The 27,466-nt window shown below is 38.2% G+C and overlaps 1 protein-coding gene across 4 annotated transcripts in view; it reads left to right on the top strand.

The window, feature by feature from the left end:
- The window catches only part of BTBD7 (BTB domain containing 7), a 56,126-nt gene that overhangs the window by 2,347 nt on the left and 26,313 nt on the right, over nucleotides 1-27,466 (top strand). For 2 of the 4 annotated variants that reach the window (XM_064659008.1, XM_064659006.1), the window contains exons 2-4: nucleotides 17,438-17,623; nucleotides 17,732-17,800; nucleotides 22,614-23,693. In XM_064659008.1, the coding sequence (XP_064515078.1) occupies nucleotides 17,542-17,623; nucleotides 17,732-17,800; nucleotides 22,614-23,693 (1,231 nt within the window). In that variant the 5' untranslated portion in view covers nucleotides 17,438-17,541. The remainder of the gene's footprint in view (nucleotides 1-17,437; nucleotides 17,624-17,731; nucleotides 17,801-22,613; nucleotides 23,694-27,466) is intronic. The other 2 variants (XM_064659009.1, XM_064659007.1) reach the window with 1 other exon arrangement.

Raw genomic sequence — 27,466 nt, 5'->3', positions numbered from 1 at the left:
AGAATGTTCTGTCTTTGCAGCCAGCTCTTTGAATTTAATTCAGTGGGACTGCCACAGCTTGATGAATTAACAACAAAATATCAAGCCTTCATTTTGGAAGCGGCCTTTCAAGTTGCTGTATACAGGATGTCAGGTTTACAGCTGTCACTGATGACAGTTAACCTCGAGGCTTGTAGGAGATGAATTCTAGGCTGGGACAGTGTCCTTCCTCCACCCTGTTTTGCAGGCTGCATTGATGTTGTGGTGTCTTGGGGTCCTGCATGCGGCCAAAGGAGGAGGTGGGGCGCTAGCCCTGCCCCTCCTGCCACCCTGATGTTCTGTTGTCTTGATAGGTCAGACCACATGCAAGAAAAGGGGGGTGTATTGTGATGTCTTGGGTGAACAGTGATGAGCAGGATAGTTGTGGCTGGCTATCTTTTAGAGACAAAAAGTAAGATGAATCCAAACAGCCTATTGATATTTCACAGGGAATATATGTAGTTCACATTAATCAATCAAAAGATCTGTAGGTAAATTGTGAGATTGCACTTAAGAAGAAATAACTGTGTTCTTAGTAATACTGATGAGAATCTGCTCTTACAGAAAATCTTGAGCTGTGAGTTTAACTGTAAATTTTCTTTGTTTGTTTTTTCTTAACAGTTTTACATGGCTTTTGATTTCTGTTATCAGATCAGTGTCTTTTACTATTATTTCACACTAGTCTGGAAACCTGGTGCAGAAACTTTACTGTACATGCAGTGAGGACAGGGAATCCTAGTTCAGATGGGAGTTAGATGAGCTTCCAGTAAGTCATCTAGTTATTGCTTTGTTTCATTTCCCAGGCTCTTTGAAGAATAAGTCTTGTCAATGTGCCTTTAAATCTTTGAACAAAAGCTATTGCAGATTTTTAGAGTGCTCTTTCATATGTTGGCTTACCAATATGCCTGAACTATAAAAAGAAGGGACTGTAGATGCCATGTTTGATGCTAGTCTTGCATTTGGTACCTATCCAGTTGTCATGCCTAACTCCCAAGAAGGATGCCAACTGTAGTGATGCTAGGAGATCTGAAATCCTTGCATGTTTTATGTAAAAACAGGGATAATTGTGAGAGTAGAAATGGGCAGGAAGGAAAATGGATAGGAAGGAGCTGAATATTGCTGATGGTGTATGCAACATTTATTGCATACCTTGATATCTGAAGTTCTGTTAAGTTTGAGCAATTTGCTTTCATATTCTCTGACAGTGGTGTTTTAGTTTCCAGTGTTCAAGCAAAGAGACCAGATCATGTCAGAGATTCTCCTGAAACTAAAGGGAACCTGAAGTCCCCTTTTTTTCTCTGTCCTTGAGACGATGGTAGATGCTTTCTGGCTTTATAAGGATGCCTGTGAGGTTCTTGATAAATCCTTAATGGTACAAGTGTCTTAAAATCTTGCAGGAAAAAAACAGCTGAGGAGTGCTTCTTCTCAGTTCCCTCAGTTGTACCAGTAGAGTTGTTTACGTGTTGCCTGCGTTTCAGCTGGGGGAGTTAATTTTCTTCCTAGCAGCTGGTACAGTACTGTTCTTTGGATTTAGTATGAGAATAATGTGGATAACATGCTGAAGGTTTAGTTGTTGCTGAGCAGCGCTTACCTAAGTCAAGGACTTTCCAGTTTCCCGTGCTCTGCCAGTGAGGAGCTGCACAAGAGGCTTGGAGGGAGCACAGCCAGGACAGCTGATCTGAACTGGCCAAAGGGATATTCCACACCATAGACTGTCACATCTAGAATATAAACTGGGGGCAGTTGGCCAGGAGGGGCCAGTCACTGCAGGGCATGTTCAGCCCATTGGGAATTTTCTATAATCAGTGGGTTTAAAACGGTTATTTAAATGCTTGAGTGTTTAAACATGCAAGAAAAAATTTAACAGAAAAACAAAATCAGTCAAAACTGATTAAGTAAAGTGTGGAGGTGTAGTGTTTGAGGGCAACATCTTCCAAAATCAGTTTCTATGTTTCAGAATTATCCTGCTTTGTTTTTCAAATGTGATGTTCTAATGGAAGCTGTTACCTGTAGAAATGACTGATCATTTTGTAAACCCTATTTGATCTTTGTCCTCAAATTTTATCTGAACTCAGTGGTCATACTGTACATCGTGTATGGCACTCAAACATCCTTGTATGTTCAGTTCTTCCTGTATTAGAAAGACTGGATTTTTGTATTCATCTTTGCTTTTCTTACCTATCATATCCTGTTTTCAATCCACTACAGTAAATTGTAATGGGTAGAATTTAATTTTTTAAAATCTCTTTTAAATAATGTCTCTTGAGTGCTGCTTTTACTGTGATTCCCCGTATTGTTAAAAGAGCCTTTTTATTTCTACTCTGTCCAGTTTGATACAGGATTATTTCAGAATGGTAACTTTCAGTTTTTAAGATGAATCTCTTTTTCCTGACATTCTCCATCAGTTCAGATCTTCAGTGTTATGTAGTGGGAAGTGCTTTAGAGAGATAAAGCTAGTTAATGGTATGCAAGATTCCTCTAATTTGGAAACCTTGTCCAAAATCTGCTAAAAGTCAGTTTCAGGATAACTGTCCGGGCATTTTACACTTCTGCTGATGGTACCGATGGCTAAACTCAGAGCTGAAACAGCAATGTAATAAATGATTGCTGCTTGGTCTTTTAGTTGGGCTTGTTGTTTTGTGACCAGTACTTGCAGAAGCTCTGTATGATCAGTAGAGCTGCAAAATATATCTCTGTGTGCTCTCATGTGTGTTTTAGACTAGTTTGGGTCATAGAAGATTGTTCTTATAGTCCATCACTGAGATTTTAATGAAGATTTGGGGTACAAAAAGCAAGAATACCAGTGTCTTGTGAAGGCATCCAACATTATGAAAATTATGCCTATTTATATACAAAATGAAGTATTTTTGATTGACCAGGTAGATCATGTTGCATTAGTGAGAAACTGAACTGCTGCCTTGCCTATAATCTGCCACCCCAGATCTCTGTACTGCAGTGAAGTATATAAAACACTTCTGTAATGGGGAGGTTATTCTAATTGCCTTAGAAATAATCAGTATGAGTGACAAAAGTTCCTTTTCATACTTTTCTGCTGACCCCTATATTGGAAGTGCTGCTTGAGAGCTGACTAAAAAGCATTCTGATGTAACAATACAATCAGAATGCAATAAGACAGTATTTTGTGGACTGGTGCTCCCTTATTCTTTGATCTCTTTTGATCTTGTTTTAGCTTTGTTCTCATGATGACTCTTGATGTAAAGGTGGGGGGAAGTTGTTCTTTGGCTCTTGGAACTGAGGAATTTGGTTTGCTGTGGATTTAGTAATTTTTCACGTTTTGAAAATGTCTTATTTGAAGCCTTCCTCCTGCTGTGATAGTTATAGCGCCCATCCACTTAAGTTCTGTAGTGTTTATAAGATGAGGTTGTGCTGAAGTACTTTTTACATGTGGGAGCATTTAGAGGTTTTCTCTCATGTACCCAGATGCCTGTTTATTAATATACATGGAAGGTTAACAATTTCTGAAGCTGCTTGTGATACTTAACTGAATGACCAGAAGATTTCATCTTGAAGGAAGGAATGTAGGCGTATACACTGTGTAATTTTGTATTACCCCTTTAAAAAAACCTCAATGAATCACAGACTAACCAAGCATGGGAATAAAGGCTGATGTCCTGTACCTTGGCTCATGCTGTACTGGGCATCTCAGTTTCAGATATCTCAAGAGATGAAATGAAATACATACGAAATGTCTAGAATGCAGAAAGAGAAGATAATGTTAATAGGGTCATGGATTTCTTTAAAGTCATTCTAGTTGTGACTGCAGCTCTCTGAAATACGTGAAATTGCTTATGCTGACATTTTATGTTGAAAATACCTTTGTCAGTCTGTAATGAGGTACTTCCAAGAAGTTTTTGAAATTGGTTGTTTATTATACTTCAGAGACTAGCAAGGTAGAAGAATGCTAAGTTGACAAAACACACACTGGAGATGGGAAGTTTTGTGTTATTCAGTGCAGTAATGGCCTTGGTAATGAACGAGGGATAATCTAAGCTGTCTCAATACTTTTCAGTTCCTGAGAGGCAACAGATGTTACTGGCGAGCTGGATGTAAGCACCATAACTTGTACAGAGGAATGTATGTAATAGTAATGAGGAGCTGCTGCTCAGTCCATCTGAGTCCCCACACCCTCCCAATGTATCAAGTGTCTCCATCTCCTCTGCAGTTTATTTTCATGAGTGATTTGGGTATTAGCTTATCTAAATTTTGGATAAAAATGTGTGTTTTACTGCCTCAAATTGTCAAATCCCAGCTTGGCTGACTTTTTTGGTTGGCGTTTTTTGGTGTTTTGTTTTAATAGCCAAAGATAATATTTAAGAGAATAATTTGGTGGGGTTTTCCTTAATAAAAAGATACATTATTTGGGTCAGAAGGTACCTCCCTGCTTCTTATTTGGTCATTAAAATCTCTGTATGGTTTAGTCCTTCTTTAAGCATTTCGGGAAAATGTGCATTTGGGCTTGAAATGCCAAAATACCCTTCTGACATAGTAAGGTTGTTATACAGTGTAAGATTATGCCTTGTCTAATAGTATTTTGCGGTTCTAGACACAAACCTGAAGACTTGGTAACCACTGGTAAAGTGACTCTTGTGTGTTTCTGCACTGAATTCAAGCTGCTTGTCTTTAATTGCATTTAACCACAATCTTTAATGCTATAACCTGGACAGTTACTATTTGAAGTTGGTTTTCAAGCTTAAATTACAAGACTACTGAAAATGTTGTTAATCTGAGGTACAATCTTAAAATAAACTTTACGAAATATCTGTTCATACTACTCGGGGCATTTCCACTTTAAGTAAAATAAAATTTGTCTTGTCTTGCTCTAAGTTTCTCAAGACATTTGAGTTTTTCTGATGAGAATATCTCAAGTAATTTTGTTACTGCGTAATTTCTCAGTTAATTATTGGCTCAAAATTTAGGTATTTGCTAATCTAGGTATTTCCCCAGCTCCATCTTGGGCATCTACTTTCCTTTCTCCTTTGTCCCTTCTCCCCTCATTCTGTTTTTAGCTACCAACTTATTTTTGGTGGAGAATTGAATTGGAAAGTAATTTTGTTACTGGGTTTCAGCTGCATCAAAGCTCAATTGTATTAGGGCACTAGCAATCTTCAACAATAATCAGGGTGCTTTTATTTAAACATCTTTTGAATCTGGAGTTTCATCCTTGTTTTAAATTTGGAAGGAAATGGAATTTGCCCTTTTTTCTCACATGTACAAGATTAACTTGTTTCCTTGTTAAAATGAACATTTTATTTCTGTTAATTTAAAAACTGATCTGAAACGGATCCAGCTAAAAACTGCTCATGTTCATTGAATATGAATGGAGAGTTGAGTGGGAACGATCATCTAGGTAGAGAGGTAAGTAAGTTTACCACCCAAAAAAAGAAAAAAAAAAAACAAACCACGAGGTTTTGGGTTTTTCTGTGTATTGATGGACTTCTCAAATAATGGAAGACTCAAAGGAAGCTTTGGAAGTACAGTGCAGGCTAGCTTCCCTTTCTGCGTTTTGCCATTGCTCTGTATGTGAAGGAATAGTAATATCAAGGACAGTTGTGGATAAGAGAGAAAGAGAAACAAAATTTTGTCTAAAATTACATTAGAAACAATGGGTTTGTTCCCTTAATGGAGCATCTCCTCTAAGTAGTGCAATCCAACAGACTTTTGCTTTCCTTCTAAAACTTTTGTTTGATTTTTTTGAAAAATCTATTTTTTTAATGCTCTGGGGCAGCTGAAAAGCTTCAGATCTTGTAGAGGGAGAAGGAAGAGTTAAGGCATATCAAGAGTCTGCTCGAAGGGCAGATTTGCTTAGCAAATAGTTAAACAAAAAAACACCCATTAAGCTCTCCTAACTGCAGGCTTTAAAAGTCTGAGTACATGAGGTATGTGTAGATATTGCTGAGTTAATTAAATTAAATGTGTACGTGATTGGTGCCTCTTGTTTTCAGAAACATGTTATGTCAACATGTGTGATGCTCTTTTGACTGTTCTGTAAAACTTGCATGTTAATGTTACAGGACAAAAAAATGCTTTGGAAATGCGGAGAGAGCTTGTTGCAGGAAATCTGGAAGACATAACTTCCTTTTCTTGCCAAGGGGAAAATGTAAACAAAGCTCCAACTTAATTGTAGACTAAGTCTGGTTTTCTGACTAAGCCTTTCCTTTCTTTAATTGATTGCTTTTATCATTGAGAAAGTGTATTTTCTGTTTCATTTGAAATACATTTGTTTTGGGCAGGACACGCCTCAAAGTTTGTGAGCATTTAGTTCTCATTAAGCTTGCGTGGAATCTAAATGTAGGTATTAATAAATTAACCACTGAAGCTGAAGTTAGTGGTATAACTTTGAGAGTTCTGATAGTTTATGTCAGTATCAGACGTGTACTGTAGGGGAAGCATTGCAATACTAGTGTATTTTGCTACTGTCCATGCTCTCATGTGCATGTACTGAAGTATCAATCTTCAAAATGTCTGAAATCCTTGAACTGTATGACATAGAAAGATTTCTTGGCATTAGATGTTATGATGTAAATGTTAGCTGGTGAAATCAGTGTGGCTCTTAAAATTTTCTGCTAAAGGTAATGAATTGAAATTGATCTTATAGAAGAGTCCAACCAAAGGAGAAATCTTTCAAATGTGGAAGCTTTTAAATAACTGTTAAAATCTTAGTATATAATTGATGTATATGAACGGGTATAAGATGCTAGTTGTGGGAGGTTTTTTTTAAAAGTATCTAAATGGATTTGACCAGAAATTTCAGACCTGCTCAGGGAGGTAGCAGTCCATAACCAGTTTACAAGCTCTTGAATAAGTCAGTTGTTGTATAAATACCGTGAGCAATGAATTTTACAATTTGATCTTTGTATTGCTGCCTGCATCAATGAGCAGAATAGACTTGGGAGTGATGTGGATGTTAGGAGACAAGGGGAAAAGGTGAGTGTTAGCGCTGAAACTGGAGCCTCAGAAACAGTGCCTGCAAAGGAGGGCTGTGCCAATGTGCCTGGGACCAGACCAGAGTAACTTGTTGAGACTGAGCCTGCTCAGAGAGAATGAAAAGGATGGCTACGAGGGTATAGTTTTGTGGAGTTGAGACATTTCAATAGGAATAGTCTGCTCTCTTCATATTGACAGCTGTAGGTTCCTGTTCTGATTATTGGCCTGTCAGAGCAACCTGCAAGAACTCCTTTTCCCTGTCTGTCACCTGTCACCCCTTCCAGCAGTGGGGTGATCGATCAGCCATCGGAAATGACTTATTCTGTGATCATATAGTCTCTGTATGTAGTGTAAGGGGGAGCAAGAAAACTTCTTGGCTGGATGGAGCAGCAGAGTGAGGGCAAAGTACAGTTCCCTGTTAGTTTGACTTCAGTGGTAATGTCAGATCACCCTGATAGCTGTGAAGAGCTGACAGGGAGTGTCTTGCACACACAGTTAGCTTCTCCCCATCAGAGAAGGAATTCACTAGATTGAGGGGAATATGAAAATGCTTTCTATTTTTTCCCTTTATGACTAATACCTAAGTGTATATATTCTGGCACTGCAAATTGAAAATCTTCCAAGCCTTCAAAAAAGCACCAACCCTTATGGACCTCTTTAGTAGTGATGGCTGCTATCTGAAGGGTTGTTAACCAAGACCTAGTTGAAGGGAGGAACAAACTGCAGAAATACAGAGCAAAATAAGTACAGGGCAAAGAAGAAACAGCAGTCAGCTAGCTAGCTACAGTGAGCACTGCCATGGTGATTCCCTGTGGTAGTTACTGCTCTGTCAATGGCCTTTTTCTGCTAAGACTGCCCTTGCCTTTTTCCTACTGTTAATTTTTTAAGAGCTATGTAGGAGAAACAGCATATTGCAAGAGTGGTCTTACAGCTGCCCACTTACGTTAAGATGTTTACATTGAAAGTGGCTGAATGAAGATAGAGGCAACATTGTATTTCAGGGAAGTGGCTGTTGCAGCCACACCAAAGGATCAGCTGAAAACAAAAGATAGTCCAGTCAGGACTTAGGTGGTTTCCCAAACATCTCCTACAATGAAAGGGGACAGTAGGAATGAGCGCATGGGACTGGGAATGTTTTTTGAAGACTGTGCCAACTGAGTATTAGTCAAACTTCATGTTGCATTTGATTGTGGGGAGCAAGTAACCTTTTCTTATTGCTCTTCCTCCTTTGGTGACATCCTTTGTGTTCCTTGGTCATTTTGTAAAGTGGTGCAGGGAGCTAACAACACTAGAGAGAAATAAGTTCCGCAGAAGAGGATACCCTTGTTTAGTTGCTGGCATGGTGGAGGAGCTTTGGGAAGATGGTACTAGCTGTAGTGAGCACTGCTGCTGAAGAAATGTGTGTGCAACCACAGTGGTGATGAACCAACTTGGTTTTGTGTCCACCAAATAAAGCATTTTGAATCCAGATTGGAACTGTGTTTTGATTGGATCCAAGACTTGTTGTGGCTTGTGACTTATTGTCGAAACTATTGGAATTGTAGCTGTAATGAGTCAGTTTTATGTCTGTGACTTAATGTTTTCTTGAATGAGGAAAATCAGTGTTTCTTTAGTAGAAGTCCTGTGTCTCATGAAATAACTGTACTAGATTGTCTTTTGAATTCTTTACCATGCCTTTCTGTGTTCCACCTTCCAGTTTTTCCGTTGTAAGTAGATGAACCCATTAGTGTTAAATGTGTAAGAGATGATGCTGGCAACCCATACTTCAGACTTTTGTTATATTAAAGAGGAAAGGCTGAATGGGGGGAATGTGGTGGTGTTGTGTTGACAAAAGGATCCATGGAGAGGATGGTGCACAGAACAAAAAGAATGGTGGTGTATTAAGGCATGGAGTGTAAAGAAAATTGTTTAGAATATATGGCAATATTGGTAATAGCTTTTTTTAACCACAGGCAGAGGTTTTCAGTGGAAGTAGATGAGATGTGTATTGTTCCAATGTGTATTGTCACTAAGCATCTCAGAAGCTTGTGTGTAAAGGAAGAGGGTTGTATAGAAACACCGTAGTAATGAGGAATGATGTTCTAAGCAACAGAAATACCACAAAATGTTGTTACTGATGCAATTGCTGGCTGGCTGGAGGAAGAGTTGATTGTGGCCAAATTAAGACAGAGGTAATTTTTAAACTGATATATTAACAGAGGTCACCCATCTGGGAAGGCCAATCAGTATATGAGTCCAAGACTTTTTAGTCTGCTTTAATGTTGGGATGTTGGAGCTATTGTTGTGAAAACCTCAAGCAGTGTCATCACCGGAGATGACTAAGGCTGTGGAAGCTAATAAGGGTACTAAAGCTGAGTGATCAAAAGGATGCTTTTTTTGAAGATGAATTGAAAACAATAAGCCATAAGATGCAATGGGTGCTGCTTGCTTACTTGTGTAGGTACAGAGTACAGCGTCTCGGATTGTCTCGTTAGTAACTAAATGTACTCTCAGAGGAAACATGTTCTGAGAGGAAGTGTGGTGAATGTAACTGCGCAGTGAATTTACAAGCACTGTTGTGTACAGGAAGCTCCCGCGTCCTCATTCAGAGTAAATGGCTTTCTGTGAAATAATTGAGCCTGGAGAAAAGGGAAAATGTCTGTGGTACAAGGAAACTGTAGGGTATATGGATCTTCCGTATGGTTGGGGTTTGAGCCAAGATTTCCCCATCTTAGTAGACTTGTTAATTGAAAACAGCATGTCACGTTGTGGTTGGGTCACAGCTTGAGCAAGAGGAGGAATTACTGTTCTGAATAAGACAGGGATTTTTTGGGGGTACTCTCAGACTAAATAGAATAAAAACCCATGAGTTGGGAAGACTGCAGAGAGGAAAGACTGCCTGCTCTGCTCCATAAGAAGCACAAATCCCATTGACAGATAAGGGGTATTTCAATAGGAAACCCATGAAATAATCTGTGTAAAGATGGGAGAGCTTCATGTAGAAAGTTCTTACTTTTATTTCACTTCTGCCTTTTCCCTGGGGGAAAAGGAGCAGGTGACTCAGGATACTGCTGCAATAAAGGACAGGCAGTGTCTGGAGACACACTGTGGAGGGCAGTGGTCTTACCAGATTGGTATTTGACCAAAGTATCTGAAGCTGAATTTAGCTGAAATTTCCCTAAGTTAGGTCAATACCTGACAAGGTGGTCGAGTGTTGGCCTGAACTTTGATAGAAAGAAAAAAAGCAGACTACTTTAAAAAAAGGTCTGATCCTTTTTTTGGGGTACTTCTCATGTAATTTGGAGGTTCCTTTTTCTGTCTTAATCAGCTGGTGTGTTCACATAAATAAACCAAAGAGTATTTGCTGTTCTTAAAAAAAAAAAAAGGCATGTGGGTGATTTTCGCTCAGAAGAGGACTTTTGAAACATATTTATACTCCTCAAAATGTATCAGTGTGTCAGACTCTGTTGCAATTATTCTAGATTGGCTAAAATTAATTATCCTAATTTCTCTGTAAAAGGATATGTTCATACCTAATTACTCTGTTCAGTGATATTGATAAAAATTTGGTGGATAGAATTTCTCTGATTTTCTTACAAAGTAGATTTAATGACATTTTGTGTCGAAATCAGATAATGTTCCTTTCAAGTTAACAAATCGAAAGTCATTGATGAATACATGCTGTCATTTTACTTCAAGAGAATCCTAGAGGGCAATGAATGAGTTCTTGCTTATGTGGCTGAAAGAAGTGTTTTGAATTCATCTTCAGGAATGTTAGTGAAGTCTTTCATGTGAATGTTATCAATTAGAATAGACTTCTGGTAAATTAATGTGTTTTGCAACCAGCTGGAAGGATCACTGATGTAGAGAGATCAAAATTTAAAATTTGTTTGCCAGTATGTGAAATCGTTTAAGTTGCTGGGGAGGAACTGTATATTCTGTGCAGGATTGTATGGCTATCAGTTAGTCTGTGTGTGCTTTGTGTGTTTGGATTTTTTTAGGTGCTGAAACTTTTTTGTATTTAGAAGAATATAAATATGTTGATGTCCCATGACTCCACATGTTAGTGATTTGACCTGTCGCTCCTTGTTGATGACATTGTTTAATTACTTCTGGACTGTGACATGTTCAGTCACACTGAATTGCTTTGCTGATTATCAGAAATCCTACTTTGAACACTATTTGCAAAGACAGCATTGAAAAGAGGGTATTTTCCATGGTTTTTCACCTGATGTAACGCTTGTTGATGTTTTCACTTTCTGAAATGTACTTACCTTAAAGACTGCACACATTTTCATGCTATTTGAGTGTAGTTCTTTTAATTTTCACTATGATTCCTCAGAAACTATGTTGAAAATCAGTACAGGTTGTTTGTTTTAGGGTTTTCCCCCCTAAAACTCAGTCCCATGATTCTCACTAGAAATAACAAGCCAGGACTACTGTGGTGGTTTTGCCACCTTCATTTTGAAAGAACTTCTTAATGGAGAAGCATAGTACTTCATGAAAGAGAAAGTAAACTTCATGCTTAACTTTAAGAAAGGGTTCTTTGTGATAGCTGGAACACATGATTGTCAGCAAAGCACTAAGCAACACAGTCACTTTCATAATCTAGCTATATCTGCTTTTTCTTGCCCTCTTGAGCCTGTAACTGCTGATATGGCTTAAGTTCTGGTATTTTGGTTATTAGATTTTCTTTCTTTCCATTGCAGTAAATCATGAAATAATACAGATTCATTTGCCCACGTCATGAAGAATGTTATCCATTCCTTATTTTTGTGCAGAACTAATCCAAACCAGAACCTTTCAACTCTATCAGTTGCATCTTACTATTGTATCATCCAGTTAATTTTGAATAATGATAAGGGTTGATTGCTTGATTGGATTCTAAAAAGGAGTTAAAATAGGCTTTGAGTAGATTTGCGTGTGTCTGTCTAGATAATCAGCTGATCCTTCAGAATTTCAGTTGTTTCCTTTGGGCAATGAATTACTTGCCAGTTACACAATTTCTACTACGTCTGCTGTCCCATATGCATTCGACCCTTTAGCACATGTTTCTGAGGTCAGCAACTATGGCCTCTGCAAAATCTGAGTATGCCAGTACCTCTTTTGACTGCCTCATTCATGGAAGAAGAGGAAGGTCAGGGCGGGTAATACTCAGTTCTTGTCAGCTCCTCTTCCTTGGAAAATCATGTTCCAGTAGCATAGTAAGAAAGATGAGGTAGATATTAATTGCACATCTGAACAAACAGTTGGAACTCCAACCACAAACAACTTTGTGTTAATTTGTAAGTGCCTGCCCCTTTGGATGTTGCTGGCTTGTAACTGCACTAGTATCACCAGCATGACCAGGTCTGGCTTTGGAGACTCCTCAGTGGATGGGAACTGTAAAACTGTCATTCTGAGCATGGGATTGTTCCTGAATCCCTTTGTGATGGCTCAGGGCTCTGCTGGAGGCAGGATCAAGATGTTAAGGCAAGCTGGTGGGATGTACCTTCGGGACACTAGCAGGGGTTCACCCTCAGAAGTTCTTTCTCTTTTAGTTATTGATCTGCCTAATGTCTGTGGAAATAGGCTTGTCCTTGCTAAAATATAGTTGATGTGTTTCCTTACTGGAGCTGGCACTTTTAAAAGTTGATTTTTTTGAATATTTTTTTTTAAAGACACACATACAACCCTCACCACCTCCCAAACCCAATGTACCAGTTTATTGCTGGATCTTGTCATCTCATCTTGCATTATGGTTTTACTTCCCTGAAACGAGCTGTTGGGGCAAAATAGAATAAATAGCATTTTTGGTCTAGATAAAAATCTAAGCAAACATGAATAAGGTACACTCGTGATGCTTGTGTTGTCATTTACTCATAGTACATTTAAAATGTGTTAAGTAAAATGAAAACCTGAAATACCATATTGGTACAAGTATGTGCACGTACTTGATATAATTTCCTACTTTGGTTTTAGTGTTATGCTGTTTCATAATCCTATGACAGCAACTCCAAAAGAAATACAAAAAGTTTTTAAAATCTTACAGGGAAGAGCCAAATTATTTTGACTGTAAAACATGTTGTAGCACTCTCCACCTTGCCCTTTATGTTAATTGGATTCCAATGGACTACAGGAAATTTTATGAAACATTTATATTGTGTGATGACTATAAAAAAAGTGTCACTGTTACCTGATGTCTATTTTGTACACAGACTTTTTGTTAAATCAAAATTCCCAATCCAGGAATTCCTGGCTGTCAGCCCAGATACTTCAGTTGCAAGTCTTCTTAGGTTCCTAGAATTTTAGGTTCAATGTGATAAATTTCTCAGTCCTCTCAATACTTATTTCAGATGCTGAAACTTTTTGCTAGATTTGTGTTTATTTTAAATTCTATTCTGAGTATCAGTATAATCTGAAAGTCACTTCTGTGCTTTTTGTAGCATTTGGGATGGTAATTTTAGCTTCTGAAGCTTTCTGGTTTCATATAACAAACTTCATATACTCTTTCTGCAGTACAGGCTTTTTTAAGCAAGCTTTGACATAGTTTAAGTTTTTTCCTGTGTACCTGTGTATGTACATAAAGCACATCTGTGCTTGTATCGCTGCTCTCAACAAGAGGTCCTGTTTCAGTAGGTCAACAGATGTTGAATTGAGTTTCGTTTTGATAATGCTTACATGGATGCATGCAAACTTTTAATAAAAAGGCAAGAAAATGTTCACCTGATGGTAGTTTTTAAACAAAATTTTGTTACTATATTCTGAGGCTAAAATGTGATTTAAAAAATTCTTCAGATAAGCTGAAGTAGGGAAGTTCTTGGTATGCAGAATAGCTTCTGCAAGGAAAGATGAAATCTATCATTTTGCAGCTAAAGATGTAATTGTTTGTGGTTTGGAGTTATTTCTTTATATGTTCATTTCCTTTTACAACTGTCTATCACCATGGGGAAACAGCATTCTTGACTTGGCATTTTTGCAGTAACTGAGATGTATTGACCTTCGTACTAAACTCAGCAGGTTATGTGCTAGACTGATGTCTGTTCAGGTAGGCTAGGTTTGGTGTAGAGGCTGAAGCAGACACTATTAAAACAAACCAAACAAAAAAAGGCACCTAAATCCATGACTGGTTTAAGTACACTTTGCTGTCAAAAGATGAAATCCTACTCTACTGGCTTATTTTCGTGTTTTTTTTTTTTTTCCACCTGTGCTAGTGCAAGTATGCACTTGATGTCATAACAAACAAATTGGGGTGACTGATAATGTTTAAAGATTTTGTTTAGGTTGGTTTTAACGTGGGTCAATTTGTCTGGTCCACAGAATATTTGGGACAGAACAAACAAAGTAGGAAAAGTGAATATGAGAATGAAAAGAAGACAGGGCTTCCTTCAGGACTGAGTTCATCATGGGTGCCAGGTTAAATTTGTTTAGGAAACACAACATGGGTTATACAATAGTAGCTTGTAAATTTAGTGATGTATTTAAAAATACAAGAATTTTGCTTTCAGTTGATACACGAGGTTAAGGACAGTACTGGAACTGAAGCTATGATCATTTATGAGCTGTAGGTCTCAATACACTATTACAAGTTACAACACACTTGAATTCAAGATGCAAAAGACTTTCAAGAAATGAGCCTGCACGTGCATGACCAAGCAGTGTGTGGAAGTTACATATTTTAAATTTAGTGAGTGAATTCATTCTGCGTGAAACTCACGTGGGCTTAATGTGTAACAATGTTGTTGTGGAAAGCCTCTGAATAAAATTATTTTCTATATCATGTATTTCAGGAACCTTTTATGATGTTCCTTTTTCAGTTAATTCCTGGTTTGCAAATTCAAGCACTGAGTGCTAGTGATATTGAACAGTTGCATGTATAACCTGATCGCATTCCTTCCATCTTTTGGGGCACACTTGTTGCCAAGTGGAAGGAGGTGGAAGGTGTTAACTTCAAACCTGAGACTTGGTTAGGTATACTGAGTGGTTGCTCAGGGGAAAAAAAAAAGCCCCAACACTTTTTTTTTTTCTTCTCTTTTACTCAGCTCCTGGGCTCTTTCCTGTGTCAGGAAGAACTGAAAACTATTAGTAGACATCTAATAGATGAGTTGTCACACCACAGCTGAATGCAGAAGAGGAAGGTGGAATAACAGTGGCATTATTCCAGGACTTAAGTCCAAATGAACAAAGTCCAATTTTTAGCTGAGAAAAGGGAAGTTGTTGGGATATCTACTCAGGTTGCTGGCCTTTATTTGTGAGAGTTAGCATTCAAACTGAACGGTGACTCTTACCTCCACAAAATTTATCCTGGGTTTAACTAATTCTATCTGGAAATTGACACCACATTTAAGGAACATATTCTGGGTGGGTACACAAATCACTTGGAGTGTCACTGTTTTAATGAAATTATTTTCTAAGTGTTTTTTCTTAAATCACTAGAGTTTTTTTCGTATATGAAGAAGAGATCTGCGTCCATATGGATTCAGTTATCTTAAAATAGCTAACTTATTTCTGCACAAGGAAGAAAATGAGTACATGCATTGGCTAAGACTGAACTGATCCAACAGCTTGTGTTTGCTGAGATGATTTACTGGTGTTTGCTGGTGTGATGCTGCCCGTTTTACATATGCTTTGGTTCTGTCTTCATCTTGAGTAGGCTCCTATTCATGTGGGATGTTTTTTACCTTTGTTTCCTGATGTGTAGCAAGTTGAGTCTGTGTGGAGACAAGTTCAGGATTGTATGCAGTTGAGGTGACCTGGCCACCTCACTAGGGAGGGCAGACATTGGAGCACCGCTGCTCTCATTTACAAGCCTGGGTGTAGGGTGGTGATGTTATTGTTGTCTCCTGCCTTAGCAGAATTCCACTAGTGACCAGCAGCCTGCAGCTGTGTGAGGCCAACCTGGGCTATGTGCTCTCCAGAGCAGTGATTCTACCTGTACATCATGTCTAGTGTCACATGGTGTAGCTGCTTTTTGAAAACATCAGGTGTCATAGACCATAAATGCCAAAAGGTATGATTTTTAGGAAGCTTGTGCTAAGGCATCAGATAGATGGAAATCATGCACTCTTACTCTTCTTTCAGTCCCACACCTGTGTTTCACCTTTGTGTGAATAACCACATCTGTAAGCCAGGTTTTCAAACCCTTCTCAACTTTTCCTCTTTGTGTAGTCAGCCCTTAAATCCTGGGGTTTTTGTTCCCCCCACCTCTGTGCCTACAGCAATTTGCAGCCTTTTTCTTCATGGCCCGTGTCTCACTTTCTGCTCCCCAGGATCTGCACTGTATACTGCACTTCTTGACTAAGGGAGGCCAGATGTGCCTCTGCACTGAGAATCGCATCTCACCTCTGCAGTGTCACAGTAACTCCTCTTCTGAACTCCTCGTGCCAGAAATAGAGTATTAATGCAGGGAGAGGAGACTGGAACAGTGCTGCAGATTCCATGAAACACATGCCTTTGCAGGTCACTTTCTTGGCCAATTCAACATGCCAGAGATGTTCCGAGAAAGGAGATCAATTTGGGAGCATATAGCAAATACAGGTGCACCTGTGACTGTACAGAACAATTTAATCTACATGTTCACAATATTCGTAGAATCATAGAATCAGTTGGGTTGGAAGGGATCTCCGAGATCATCAAGTCCAACCCTTGGTCCACTACCACTGTGGTTGCTAGACCAGTGGAGTCTAAAAAATTCTTAGTATAGACTTTACCTTTGTATCACTCTCCTATCTGCATGTTTGTGTTTTTGAAGGGGGCACACCAGTTCAGTTGACAGTAGCACTTCTTCATGTGGTAACTTTCATTTTGCAGTATTAATAATTTAACACTGCTAACACAGGAATAAATTAGGATGTGCTTGTTGTATGTTTAGCAATGAATCCTTGTTGGAATTACCTCAGAATTGACTTCCTAAAATGTTTTCAAATGCCTAATAAAAACATTCAATGAATGCTTAAATGCCTAATTTTTACTATTATAAACCTACTTCTAACCTACTTTTATGTATTTTCAAGCCTAAATTTGAAAAGCAGTACTGAATGAGAACTATGTAAATGTTATGAAATAAAAATGCAGCTGAAAACAGTGATAATGGTGTAACCTCCAATGGGATTGGCTTATTTTGCTTTCTCAATCAGTGTAATTCAATCTGGGATTTTTTAACATTGTGGGAATATATATAAACATGTATGAAAAGTCTTTCTTGGTATAGTCAAAGGAGCATATCTAGTCTAGACCAACTTCTGCTTAGTTGAAAGGTTGATAGCCATCCTGTTCTGTGTTACAAATTTATCATACTGATTGGTGAATGGTTTGGAAAATTGCAAGTCACCATGGGGAAAAAAGTATTTTTGATATTGGTTTAAAAGCCTTTAAATAAAAGGCGATCTTGGAAGTGTCAAAGGTTTTATTTTATGAAAGTACTGTGTGTTGGAAGCTTAATTTATCTTATCTAAATTGCATAATGCCTACTGACGAACAAACAGCAAAGTACCTAATTGGTGTTTTTGTTCTTCAGAAATGGAGGAACAGAATGCTGGACCTGGGATTGAAGATTTATAAAGGATTATGGGATTATACACTGAAGAGCCAGCAGGCGGAATGCCTGAGTGACTGAAGAAAATGGGTGCTAATGCATCTAACTACCCTCACTCGTGTTCCCCAAGGGTAGGGGGAAATTCACAGGCACAACAGACATTCATAGGTAACTCTTTTCGGTTATCTTGTCACTTACATAAATGACTTGCTGGATTGTGTATGCACTGGATTTGATTTGCTTGCAGAAATGTTGTGTAGAGCTTTTATTTTCTAGGTCACCAGTTTGAATCCATTCAAGCTCAATCGTGCATGAAATTTGGTCCTGTCCATCTGTTTGGCCTATGTATGCAATGGGTTGATCTGCCATTTGCTGGTAAACAGTTGCCAGGTTACTTAAATAAAGTAAAGGGGTTTTTATAATTAAACCTTGCATGCTAGTTTTCCTGGTTTGAGCAGTTGCTTTCTGTTACCATTTTCTATTCTTCTTCCTCAGATTTTCTGTGAAACTGTGTTAGAGCATATAAAACTCTTGATCATCAGTATTCATTGTAGTATTGGCATTGTGTCCAAGTGAATTAGTTCCTTATTGCTAGAAGGGATGTCTCTGATAATAAACCTGTTAAAGTAACAAACAGTCTTGAAGACAGCTTTTCCTCCTTTTCCTGTGCCTTTAAATGGGGAATGGAGGTACTTACTGTCCTAACAGTATTATTTACAAGCAAGAACCTTGCTTAGCCAGAAACATGAGTTGAAGGGCCCTTAAGAAATTATTTCTTTATTCCAGTCATAACTGGGGCAGGCATTACCTTTATGTGTTTTTCAGTCTAGTACAGAAAGACCTCAGTGGAGATCTAAGTACTGTCACACTATAAATAATAAATAGTTGTGTTATGAATCTAAAAGAAGGCAGTTTTTGAGAAGATAAATATTCCTTTAAAAAAACCAACCCTGACAGCCTGAAGAAGGATCTTAGCAGTAAATAACATCAATAGTTTATAAATGCCTTTCTCCTTTATGCCTCAGCTTGCAACACTGAATAAGTAGTTATTGATATTCAGTGTTACTTCTTTTTTAATCACCATTGAAAGCACAGTGATATCTTTAGCAGAGGAAAAACAGATTTGGTTTGTAAATTTTCTCTTTTGTCTCAGCTTTTGTGGCACTCCTTACTCAGATCTTTGTAGAGGACAGGCCACAAACTGTTACATTTAAGGACCCATGCTCTGGGCAAAAACGTCCATGTGTGCAGTCATAGCATGTCAGAGAAGAACTCAGTACTAACATCATGTCTATCTGTGCTGTAAAGTTCCCCTTAAGGGTTTATGGATTTTCAGTGTATTGTAGCTAACAATAATAGGTTTGCCCCAGTTTACATGTAACTTGCTAAAAATCAGAGCTAAAATGTTTTTATTATATGTCTTGATGTTTTTTAATCTGCCACTATATTGAGTGAAGAGAAACCCTGACAGGCCTGGAAACAGGCAGATCTGCATGCTGAAACACCTTTTAAACAGATTTGATGAGGAGAGATTTCCAAAGGCTTCATTAATTCCCCAGAAACTTTCTCCATCGTATGTGGAAGGTTTAGTTGATACTCTTCGTTATTAAACTCAAAATAGAAACATATTATGTCACAATAAATTACTGACCCCCATTGCCTATGGAAAATTGTGGTTGAGCCTCTTTTTGAGGAAGGCCTAAAAGCATATACTTGTCTCATCTTAGGCAAGGCAGATAAGTGGTCTGGGTACAATTCTTGCTGAAATCTTTTGATATTATGGAGTTCCACGAGTGTGCTATTTCCATCACACGTGTACATCTCTGCTTCCTGCTTTGTGACGTTTGGCTCCTCCTCATTTTGATTTTTTGTTTGGGTGATAGGTTTGTATAGCTGTCTCTGTAAAAAAGAGATGTATCCTAAAATTGATAGCTGAGGTTTCCATCACTTGTCTTAATGTTACATCAGCTTCTATAGGTTTGGGGATTTTGTGTTTTGGTGGTTTTTTTACATTTTGGGGGGGTTCTTATGTGGAAGGCATTACGTCTGTTTACTGCTGAAGTAGAACTGGGGAATAGAGTTATAATAGCTGCATAATTTAGTTTTCTTATTCCTGGAAACTGGATTTAGGCCTGTGGGTTTGTTTTAGACATGCTACTTTACCGTTAAAGCACTGCACCATGTTACATTGTAAGTGTAGGATGAACACTAAAAGCTAAGAACTGATCTGGCAAAGCACAGTAGTTTCATAGTATGAACTCTTATTGTTAGTTGACTTCATGCTGAACTTGCTTACAGTTTATGAAGAGCAGATAAATCAGTAAAAATGGTGTAGTGCACTTACTGTAAAGAAATACTTTTGTTCTAGCGAAAGCTTAGCTAGTCATCCCACTGCTGTTTTGTCTACAGCATTAAGGAGGAAGATTTCACACCATTTTCTAGGGTAGTACATCTGTTCAATTTTTTTTTTTTTTAAATAGAGCTCTATACTTAGATTTTCAAATGTGTGGGCATGCAAAGGACTAAACAGATGTCATTTTTCATTGTCAAGTGCCCATGTAGTTTCTCTGCATAGTCTTCTGTTTCTGTAAATATTTACCTGTCCAAAGCTAGGCATGGTCTAAGGGCATGAAGTAGCTGTTACTTTTGAGCAATATTTAATAGATTGGTGCCTTTTAGTGTAGAAGTGGGGAATAAGTTTTTTTCCTACTTCTAATGCTGCTGCCTTATGAAGGAATACAGACAGGTCAAAAAGGTTCTCTTCCGGATTCTTTCTTTGAGGGATATGGAGCCACGAGCTGTTGTGAACCCAGAGAGGCCATGCTGGTGCATCTGTTTCTACCTCTGACAAAGCAGTTGTGTGATGGTGCTTTTGTAGCAGTGTTTTATGTATTTGTAAGGGTTAATAGCACTGTTTGCAGTACTTCCAGAGCCAAGTCTTGTAAGTAGCTCAGGGCTCACAGAGGTTTGAATGGCGTTTTAGTATTTTGTGGTGATTCATGTGCAAGTAATACCTCAGAGCAGCCTTCAGGGAAGAAAGAAATTGAAACTTGTGGTGTCCTAGTTTTTCTTTAGTAGAATGTAAGAGAATGTTCTGCATACTCAAATTTGCTGTTAGAATGCAAAATAAAAGAAATGAGCTGCCATGGTTTTTTGCAGCAGAATCTGTCATTATAGAGTGACCAAAGTGTAGTTAAACTTTTATTGTGATATGTAATCGAAACTCTTTAAATGAAGTAGAAATTTTAGACTTAGTCTCTATCAGCAGGAGGCTGAATCTCTACTTTTTCATTTTCATATTTAGTATAGCATGTGGAAGGAATTTTTATGGTGGATTTTGCAGCACAATCTCCTTGTTGAAGTTGTCTTGAGTTACTGCTGTTCTTTTCATTTAAATGGATATTTTTTCATATCTTGAAATTTCAATATGATTAATAACATGTTGCATGATTAAGCAGATTTTAATGTAGCTTAGATGTCTTTCCTCAAATAAAGCAAAGTTCCTTCCCAGAGTTTTCACTATTAGATGAATCATAAAACCCCTGTGTTGCATGGCTTGTGGGAGTTTTAATTAGCTCAGCATAAAAGCCACTGTGTGAGTTTTCTTACAGTTATTGAGGCTTAAACAATAACACAATTTACAGGAATCTTAAGATTGCTACAGTTGTCATGCTCTCAAATACAACTTTAAATTATTCCTGTGTCTTTCAAAGTTCAAGAAATAGTTATTTGAAATAATGTGGTAACTAAAAGCACTGTGTTTTGACAGGCTGGCCCACAACATCACTGTCAAAATAGCATTGCAAAACATTATCACAGCAAATCTACCTGAAATAAGTGGAACTGGGAGAGTGCCATGATAGAACAAGTTGTAAAAGGCCCCAGACACCCTGGATGTGCTTTGAGCTTAAAAATGATAAAAAAAGGCAACAAGTAGAGAAGCTACACAAATGTACTAATGGAAACATGTTAACTATTCCTGACAGAAAATGGATAAATACTATTTCAGATGAAACTGTTATTGAGCTGTGTACCATTTGCAAATGTTTTCTTCTTGTTTCTTCTTTGGTCCAAAAGTAGGAGTTTGGTTTGTGTACTTTCTTCTTTTGTTGTCAGATCTGAGGCTCTTCACCATCTAGCTTAAAATGTAAAGTTCCTGTAAATAAACGTAAATTAGAAAATAACCCTTAAAAAGAAGTATGACTCTCACATTGAAACTATGTTTTTTAACTACTTTTTTTACTAAAACATTACTTTGGTTTTCTACTACTTGCTGAACTGCAGATTCTGACTCTTTTTTTTTTTTTTCTTACTAAATTGCTATCAGTGTTAGTGTATATGCAGCTAGGCTCAAACTGACAGTCAGCAAAGGCTCCTTTAGCAGAACAGGTCAGGTATGTAACACATTATCTTGAGGGGAATCCATTTTTGGTTTTTGTTTCATTGTATGTTTGGTTCATAACATAACTTCCCTATAAATGATTTTTGAGGAGAAAAATAATTATAGGAAATCTTAATACAATAAAACTTCCCTTCTCCATATTCTTTTTGATGGTGTCTATGCACAAATTAGCACCCGTAGTTCTGTGGAAAGGAGCCCATTTTATGTGTTTGACTTCAGTATTACTTATCATATGACAGGATTTTTACTTTCTTGTTAAATTTGCACTGAAAGTAATTAATTTTCCTCAGTTTCCCTGAATGTTTTGGTACTGTGTTCTTTTTTTTTTTTTTTTCTTATGACTATAACTGTCTGATGCCAGGTATGCTTTTGTTGAAATGACACTTAATGCTAGAACAGAATTTGAAAAACACTTTGCTAGGGCCTTGCTACTATTTCACTGAGATCATACTAGTATTTAAAAAGTTAATGCAAGACACTTTTAATGTTATGACCACGGTATGACCTAACCAAACAAAAAAACCACATCCGACCCCAAAACCCAGCAAACTATAAACTTTGTAGATGGGGGAAAAAAAGCGGTTTTGTTCTTAATGGCCAGAAAATACTTCAGTCAGGTTTTCAACTTGTCGAATTATCTAATGTGCAGAGGAGGAAAAACTGTGTAACTTTCAGAGACACTGGGTATTTAGGTGTTATGGACCTTCCTTTTAAATTTAAAGAATAAATGTGTTCCCTTTTCCTTTTTACTTTCAGGGACATCATCCTACTCTCATCAAGGTTATGGCTGTGAATCAAAGCTATATAGCCTTGACCATGGCCATGAGAAGCCTCAAGACAAGAAAAAGAAAACCTCTGGCCTTGCCACCCTCAAAAAGAAATTCATTAAGCGTCGGAAATCGAGCCGGTCTGCTGATCACGCCAAGCAGATGCGCGAGCTCCTCTCGGGCTGGGATGTCAGAGATGTTAATGCATTAGTAGAAGAATACGAAGGAACATCAGCCTTAAAGGAACTTTATCTACAAGCTAATTTGGCAAGACCAGAAGCCAGGACGCTACAAAAAGACATGGCTGAACTTTATCAGTACAAATACTGTACTGATGTAGACTTAATATTTCAAGAAACCTGTTTTCCTGTGCATCGTGCGATATTGGCGGCAAGATGTCCATTTTTTAAAACGCTGCTTTCTTCCTCACCGGAGTATGGGGCAGAAATAATAATGGATATTAACACAGCTGGCATAGATATGCCTATGTTTTCTGCTTTGTTACACTACCTTTATACGGGAGAGTTTGGAATGGAGGATTCAAGATTCCAAAATGTTGATATTCTTGTTCAGCTTAGTGAAGAATTTGGAACACCGAATTCCTTAGATGTTGACATGCGCGCACTGTTTGATTATATGTGCTACTACGATGTGGTTCTTAGCTTTTCATCCAATTCTGACTTAGTTGAAACTTTTGGTGGAAGTCAGAACTGTCTAGATGAAGAGCTCAGAGCTCATAAAGCTATTATTTCATCACGATCTCCGTTTTTTCGTCACTTGCTGCAGAGGAGGATACGAACTGGTGAAGAAATCACAGACCGAACTCTACGAACTCCAACTAGAATTATATTGGATGAATCTATCATACCAAAAAAATATGCTAAGGTCATTTTGAACTGTATGTATACAGATGTGGTGGACCTTTCGGTTTTGCACTCCAGTCCTTCAGTGGGCAGTTTAAGCGAAGTTCAGGCTCTTGTAGCAGGAAAACTAAACATGACTAGGGCTGAAGAAGCTATGGAGCTTTATCACATAGCACTGTTCTTGGAGTTTAACATGCTTGCACAAGGTATGTAATACTGTCCTTGCTGTAGAACGTATGACCTTACTAGAACAATTTTAGCTATTTTGCAGTGTAAGTATGTTTATTGTCAGCTATCAGTGACTGACAGTTCCTTTAGAAAAGGAATTTGTTTTCTATCTGTAAGTTGTCAGTAATGCATCTGTTTTCTAGGGACAGAAGAAATGCCATGTTTAGTTATATGGTGCGTTGTTGAAGCATGCTATCTATATCAGATATGTATAACTGGTCTTGGTATTTCTGATCCTGATCTAATCCTGTAATCCATCTATTGGGTGTAAACTATAGGGAGAGGATATGAGAGGAGTAAATATTTGGACTTGTTAGGAAGTGTCTCAATGTGTTAAAAAGGCTGTAAACTTGAATGATTATTTCTGTAGCTTATGTCAAAGGGGACGCAACAACCCTTCAGTCTTGCTGTTGGGGTAAATTTAAACAGCTTAATTGCACTAATTTTAGGTCTTTAATATCTGCTTCTCTGTGTACAGAACTGAAGGCAGGGCAGTCAGCATTTTCAGACATAAAGTTTAGAAAGTTTTAGTACTTCAATTATTCTTGATGATCACTACAATCTTGATCATATATAACTTCCTGCACATAAAGGCTGACCAGGGTTATTGCAATCTCTGAAGTGTCAGACCACCAGTTGGTGAAGTAATGGCACCTCTTGTGGTTGCAGGAGCTTTACCTTCAATATGGTCAGTTGGTGTTTGAACTATTTAGTGGCCATATTATACATAATGGGCTATGGGAATTGTGGGGAATGAGAATTTTACTTTTGAGCTGAGAAGGGAAGAATGGAACGCACTGATACATCAGCAACGTGATTTGTTTAAGCTTGGTTATTTTTTTTAACAAAAGTGACTTTTTACAGTAAATCTGTAGATCTGTAACTTTTAGCTGTCAAATTGAATTTGACAAGATTGAAACCTTATAAACTGTTCAGGAGATTTCAGTAAAATAGGAAACTTCTTAAGGAGTGGACATGAAAGAGCAGGTATAAGCACTGCAAAAAGAGATTATATTTGTAATGGGTTATCCTGATAGTTACATGAAACTGAGAGTGGTAAAGATATGGGAAACTAATAAAACTGCTGTAGCTTATGTAGAGCTTGGCATTAGAAACTAATTTTCAGATTATGCTGAAAGTTGAAATAACCGTACTGCAATAAAACTGGTAGAAATCAAATGAGATTTCTTTTCTGAGGTAACCTGCTACAGGATGTGATTGAGCTGTTCTTAGGCTCAGAATCGTTGAATCCTAGAGCAGTCTAGGTTTGAAGGGACCTCAAAAGATCATCTGGTCCAAGATATGTGGGAAAGGGAGCCTAGGTGAGATAAGGTAGCATTCTGTCCAATCACATCTTGAAAACCTCCAGTGATGGGGACTACACTGTGTCCCTGGGGAGGTTGTTCCAGTGAATGATTGTTCTCATGGCAAAAACATCTTGTATTGTCTCCCAGTGCAACTTGGACCTGTTGCCTCTTGTTCCCTTCATGTGGCTCCTTGTGAAGAGACAACCTCTGTCCTCTTTATAGCTGCCCTACAGTACCTAAAGGTACTGGAATACTGCGATGAGGGTTGGCTCCCCTTGAACCTTCTCTTCTCCAGGGAGAAAAGACAACTTCTTCGGTTCTTCCTCAGAGGCTGGGTTCTCCAGCACTGGGATCATATTTGTGGCACTCCTTTGGACCCTTTCTGGTCTGTCTGCATCTTTCTTATTTTTGTTGTTGTTTCCCTCTGAGTACACCTAGAAGCTTAATGTTGAATGGAATGCAGAAGGGGCAAGAAGTGTCATGGTAGTTGAACTACAGTACTAAGTTCATTTCTATGCAGTATTCACAAGTTAATAGTACTTGAGAACAACTCAGTAGGCCAGCTGAAAGCAAGAAATGAAAATGGATTGAAATTAAAAAGGTGATAGGAGTATACAGGTTCTCAGTTTTGGTGCATGCACATACACAAGTGCTAAAAGGATTTAACATGCTCAGGCAATGGTAATGAGGGAATTTAACTGTGAACTAAACCCTAAGTAAGACACTGAATAATTATGCAGTTTCATAACTGAATAGGGTGCAATTCTTTCCCTCAGATTGGAAACCTAAACTGTGATCTGGAGGTGCTCTGATGAAGCAGTATCAGTTATATCAAAGCAGATAAGCAATGGCAGAGAACTTTGAAGAGAAACTTAGGTAAACTTATAGATAGAAAAATTGCGCTTTTTTTTTTGTTAGTAAATGCTGAAAAAACAGAGATGATGTTTCATTTGATGCTGAGTTTCATTATTTCTGCTCACTTTAAGTTGAGCATGCTTGGATCAACGTGTCCTAAACTGGCACTCTTTTCAGTAATGCACTACAGAACAGTGCTGCTCTGGAACGTATATTGTATGAGTCAGTCGTAACAAGATCTTAACTTTTCCCTAGAGGTTTTCCCACAGCACTACTTCTAGGAGAGTGAAAAGAAGGGCAACAGGAGGAGCTGCTCTGGGCTTGCAGCACCTTGACAGCATGCTTGGGTGGCTGGAACCAGTGACTGCAGGAGAGCAGGCTCAGTCTTGGGGGCCCTCTGGAACCAGAACTGTAGGATTTTGGAGGTGGTCATTGGGAGGAGGCAGAGGGACGTAGTGACCTACAAAGGTTTTCTTCTTTCCCTGGTAAGCCTCTTTCTGACCACAGAAGTGGTGAGATTGAGGGATGGGGAAGTTGTTATACATAGGGGAGAAATGCAGTAAAATTAAGCAAATGTTGAAATCTATTATATTATCAAATACTAGCAAATGTAAATTTTGCAGCCCTTCAGACACTGAAATTTTAGACATTAATTTGAACTAATTAGGGTTTTACAAAATTTGTGCTGCATTCCCTAGCTACAGGAGAAAGTAGCAAGCACTCTGTAGAAGATCTCTATATGCCAGTGAAGTCAGAATCTAATAGTTTCATACTTAATTTGCAGAGGTCATATTTAGGTCATTGGTCCTGTGCAGACATTGAAGAATTGTTCTGGTATAATCTTATAATCAAAATTAAAGGAAGGTTATTTGATCAGGAAAAACTATATGCCTGCACTTGACTGAGATCACTTAATGAAGTATGTGCTTTAGTAGTGACCACCATTCTTGTTTCTGCACTTGATTGTAGCACCTTGTCCTCACTAATTATAGTACTTAACATAAGGTCTTCATTTCAGTAATGTCCCTCCCTTTCCCTGATTTCATAGCTAGCAGACTTCTGTGCTGGAAGCTGTCACTCAAACATCTGACTTCTAGATATTAAGCAGAGGGATGCTGCAAGAGACAGCATTGCGTTGGTGTTGGAGACCACTGAGGAGGCAGTTCTCGTGAAGTCTCTCAGCCTGGACCTCTGACTGTGTTTTTCCATTCTGTGGTGCAGCAGGTGTCCAGTCTTGCCCAAGTGCTGACTGATCCCCTCAGCTGGCTTTCGCAGTAGCTATGTCTTAAGTTTCTTCTCTAGATTTCCACACCCCCTGGCTCAAGTTTTTTGTTTCAGTTCACTCATGCTAGCCAATTGCAAACTTGCTAAGGCTTGTCTCCCTGGTTTCCTAGAAAATATTATGGGCTCATTTATGTTAAAGTCTGGATACTCTCTCCAATTTGTTTTGCTCATTTTACGCAGTTTTACCTGGGTGTTTGTAACTGAGTGTCAAGTGAAGTTGATGTATTTTAAGGCTTCTGATAAACTGTTTTTATTTTCAACAGATTTTAGTTTGATTTATCTTCAGGGACCTTTCTAAGTATCCA

This window comes from Pseudopipra pipra, chromosome 6 (assembly GCF_036250125.1).
Source record: "Pseudopipra pipra isolate bDixPip1 chromosome 6, bDixPip1.hap1, whole genome shotgun sequence".
Lineage (NCBI taxonomy): Eukaryota > Metazoa > Chordata > Aves > Passeriformes > Pipridae > Pseudopipra > Pseudopipra pipra.
This window is presented reverse-complemented; position numbering and strand designations above follow the sequence as displayed.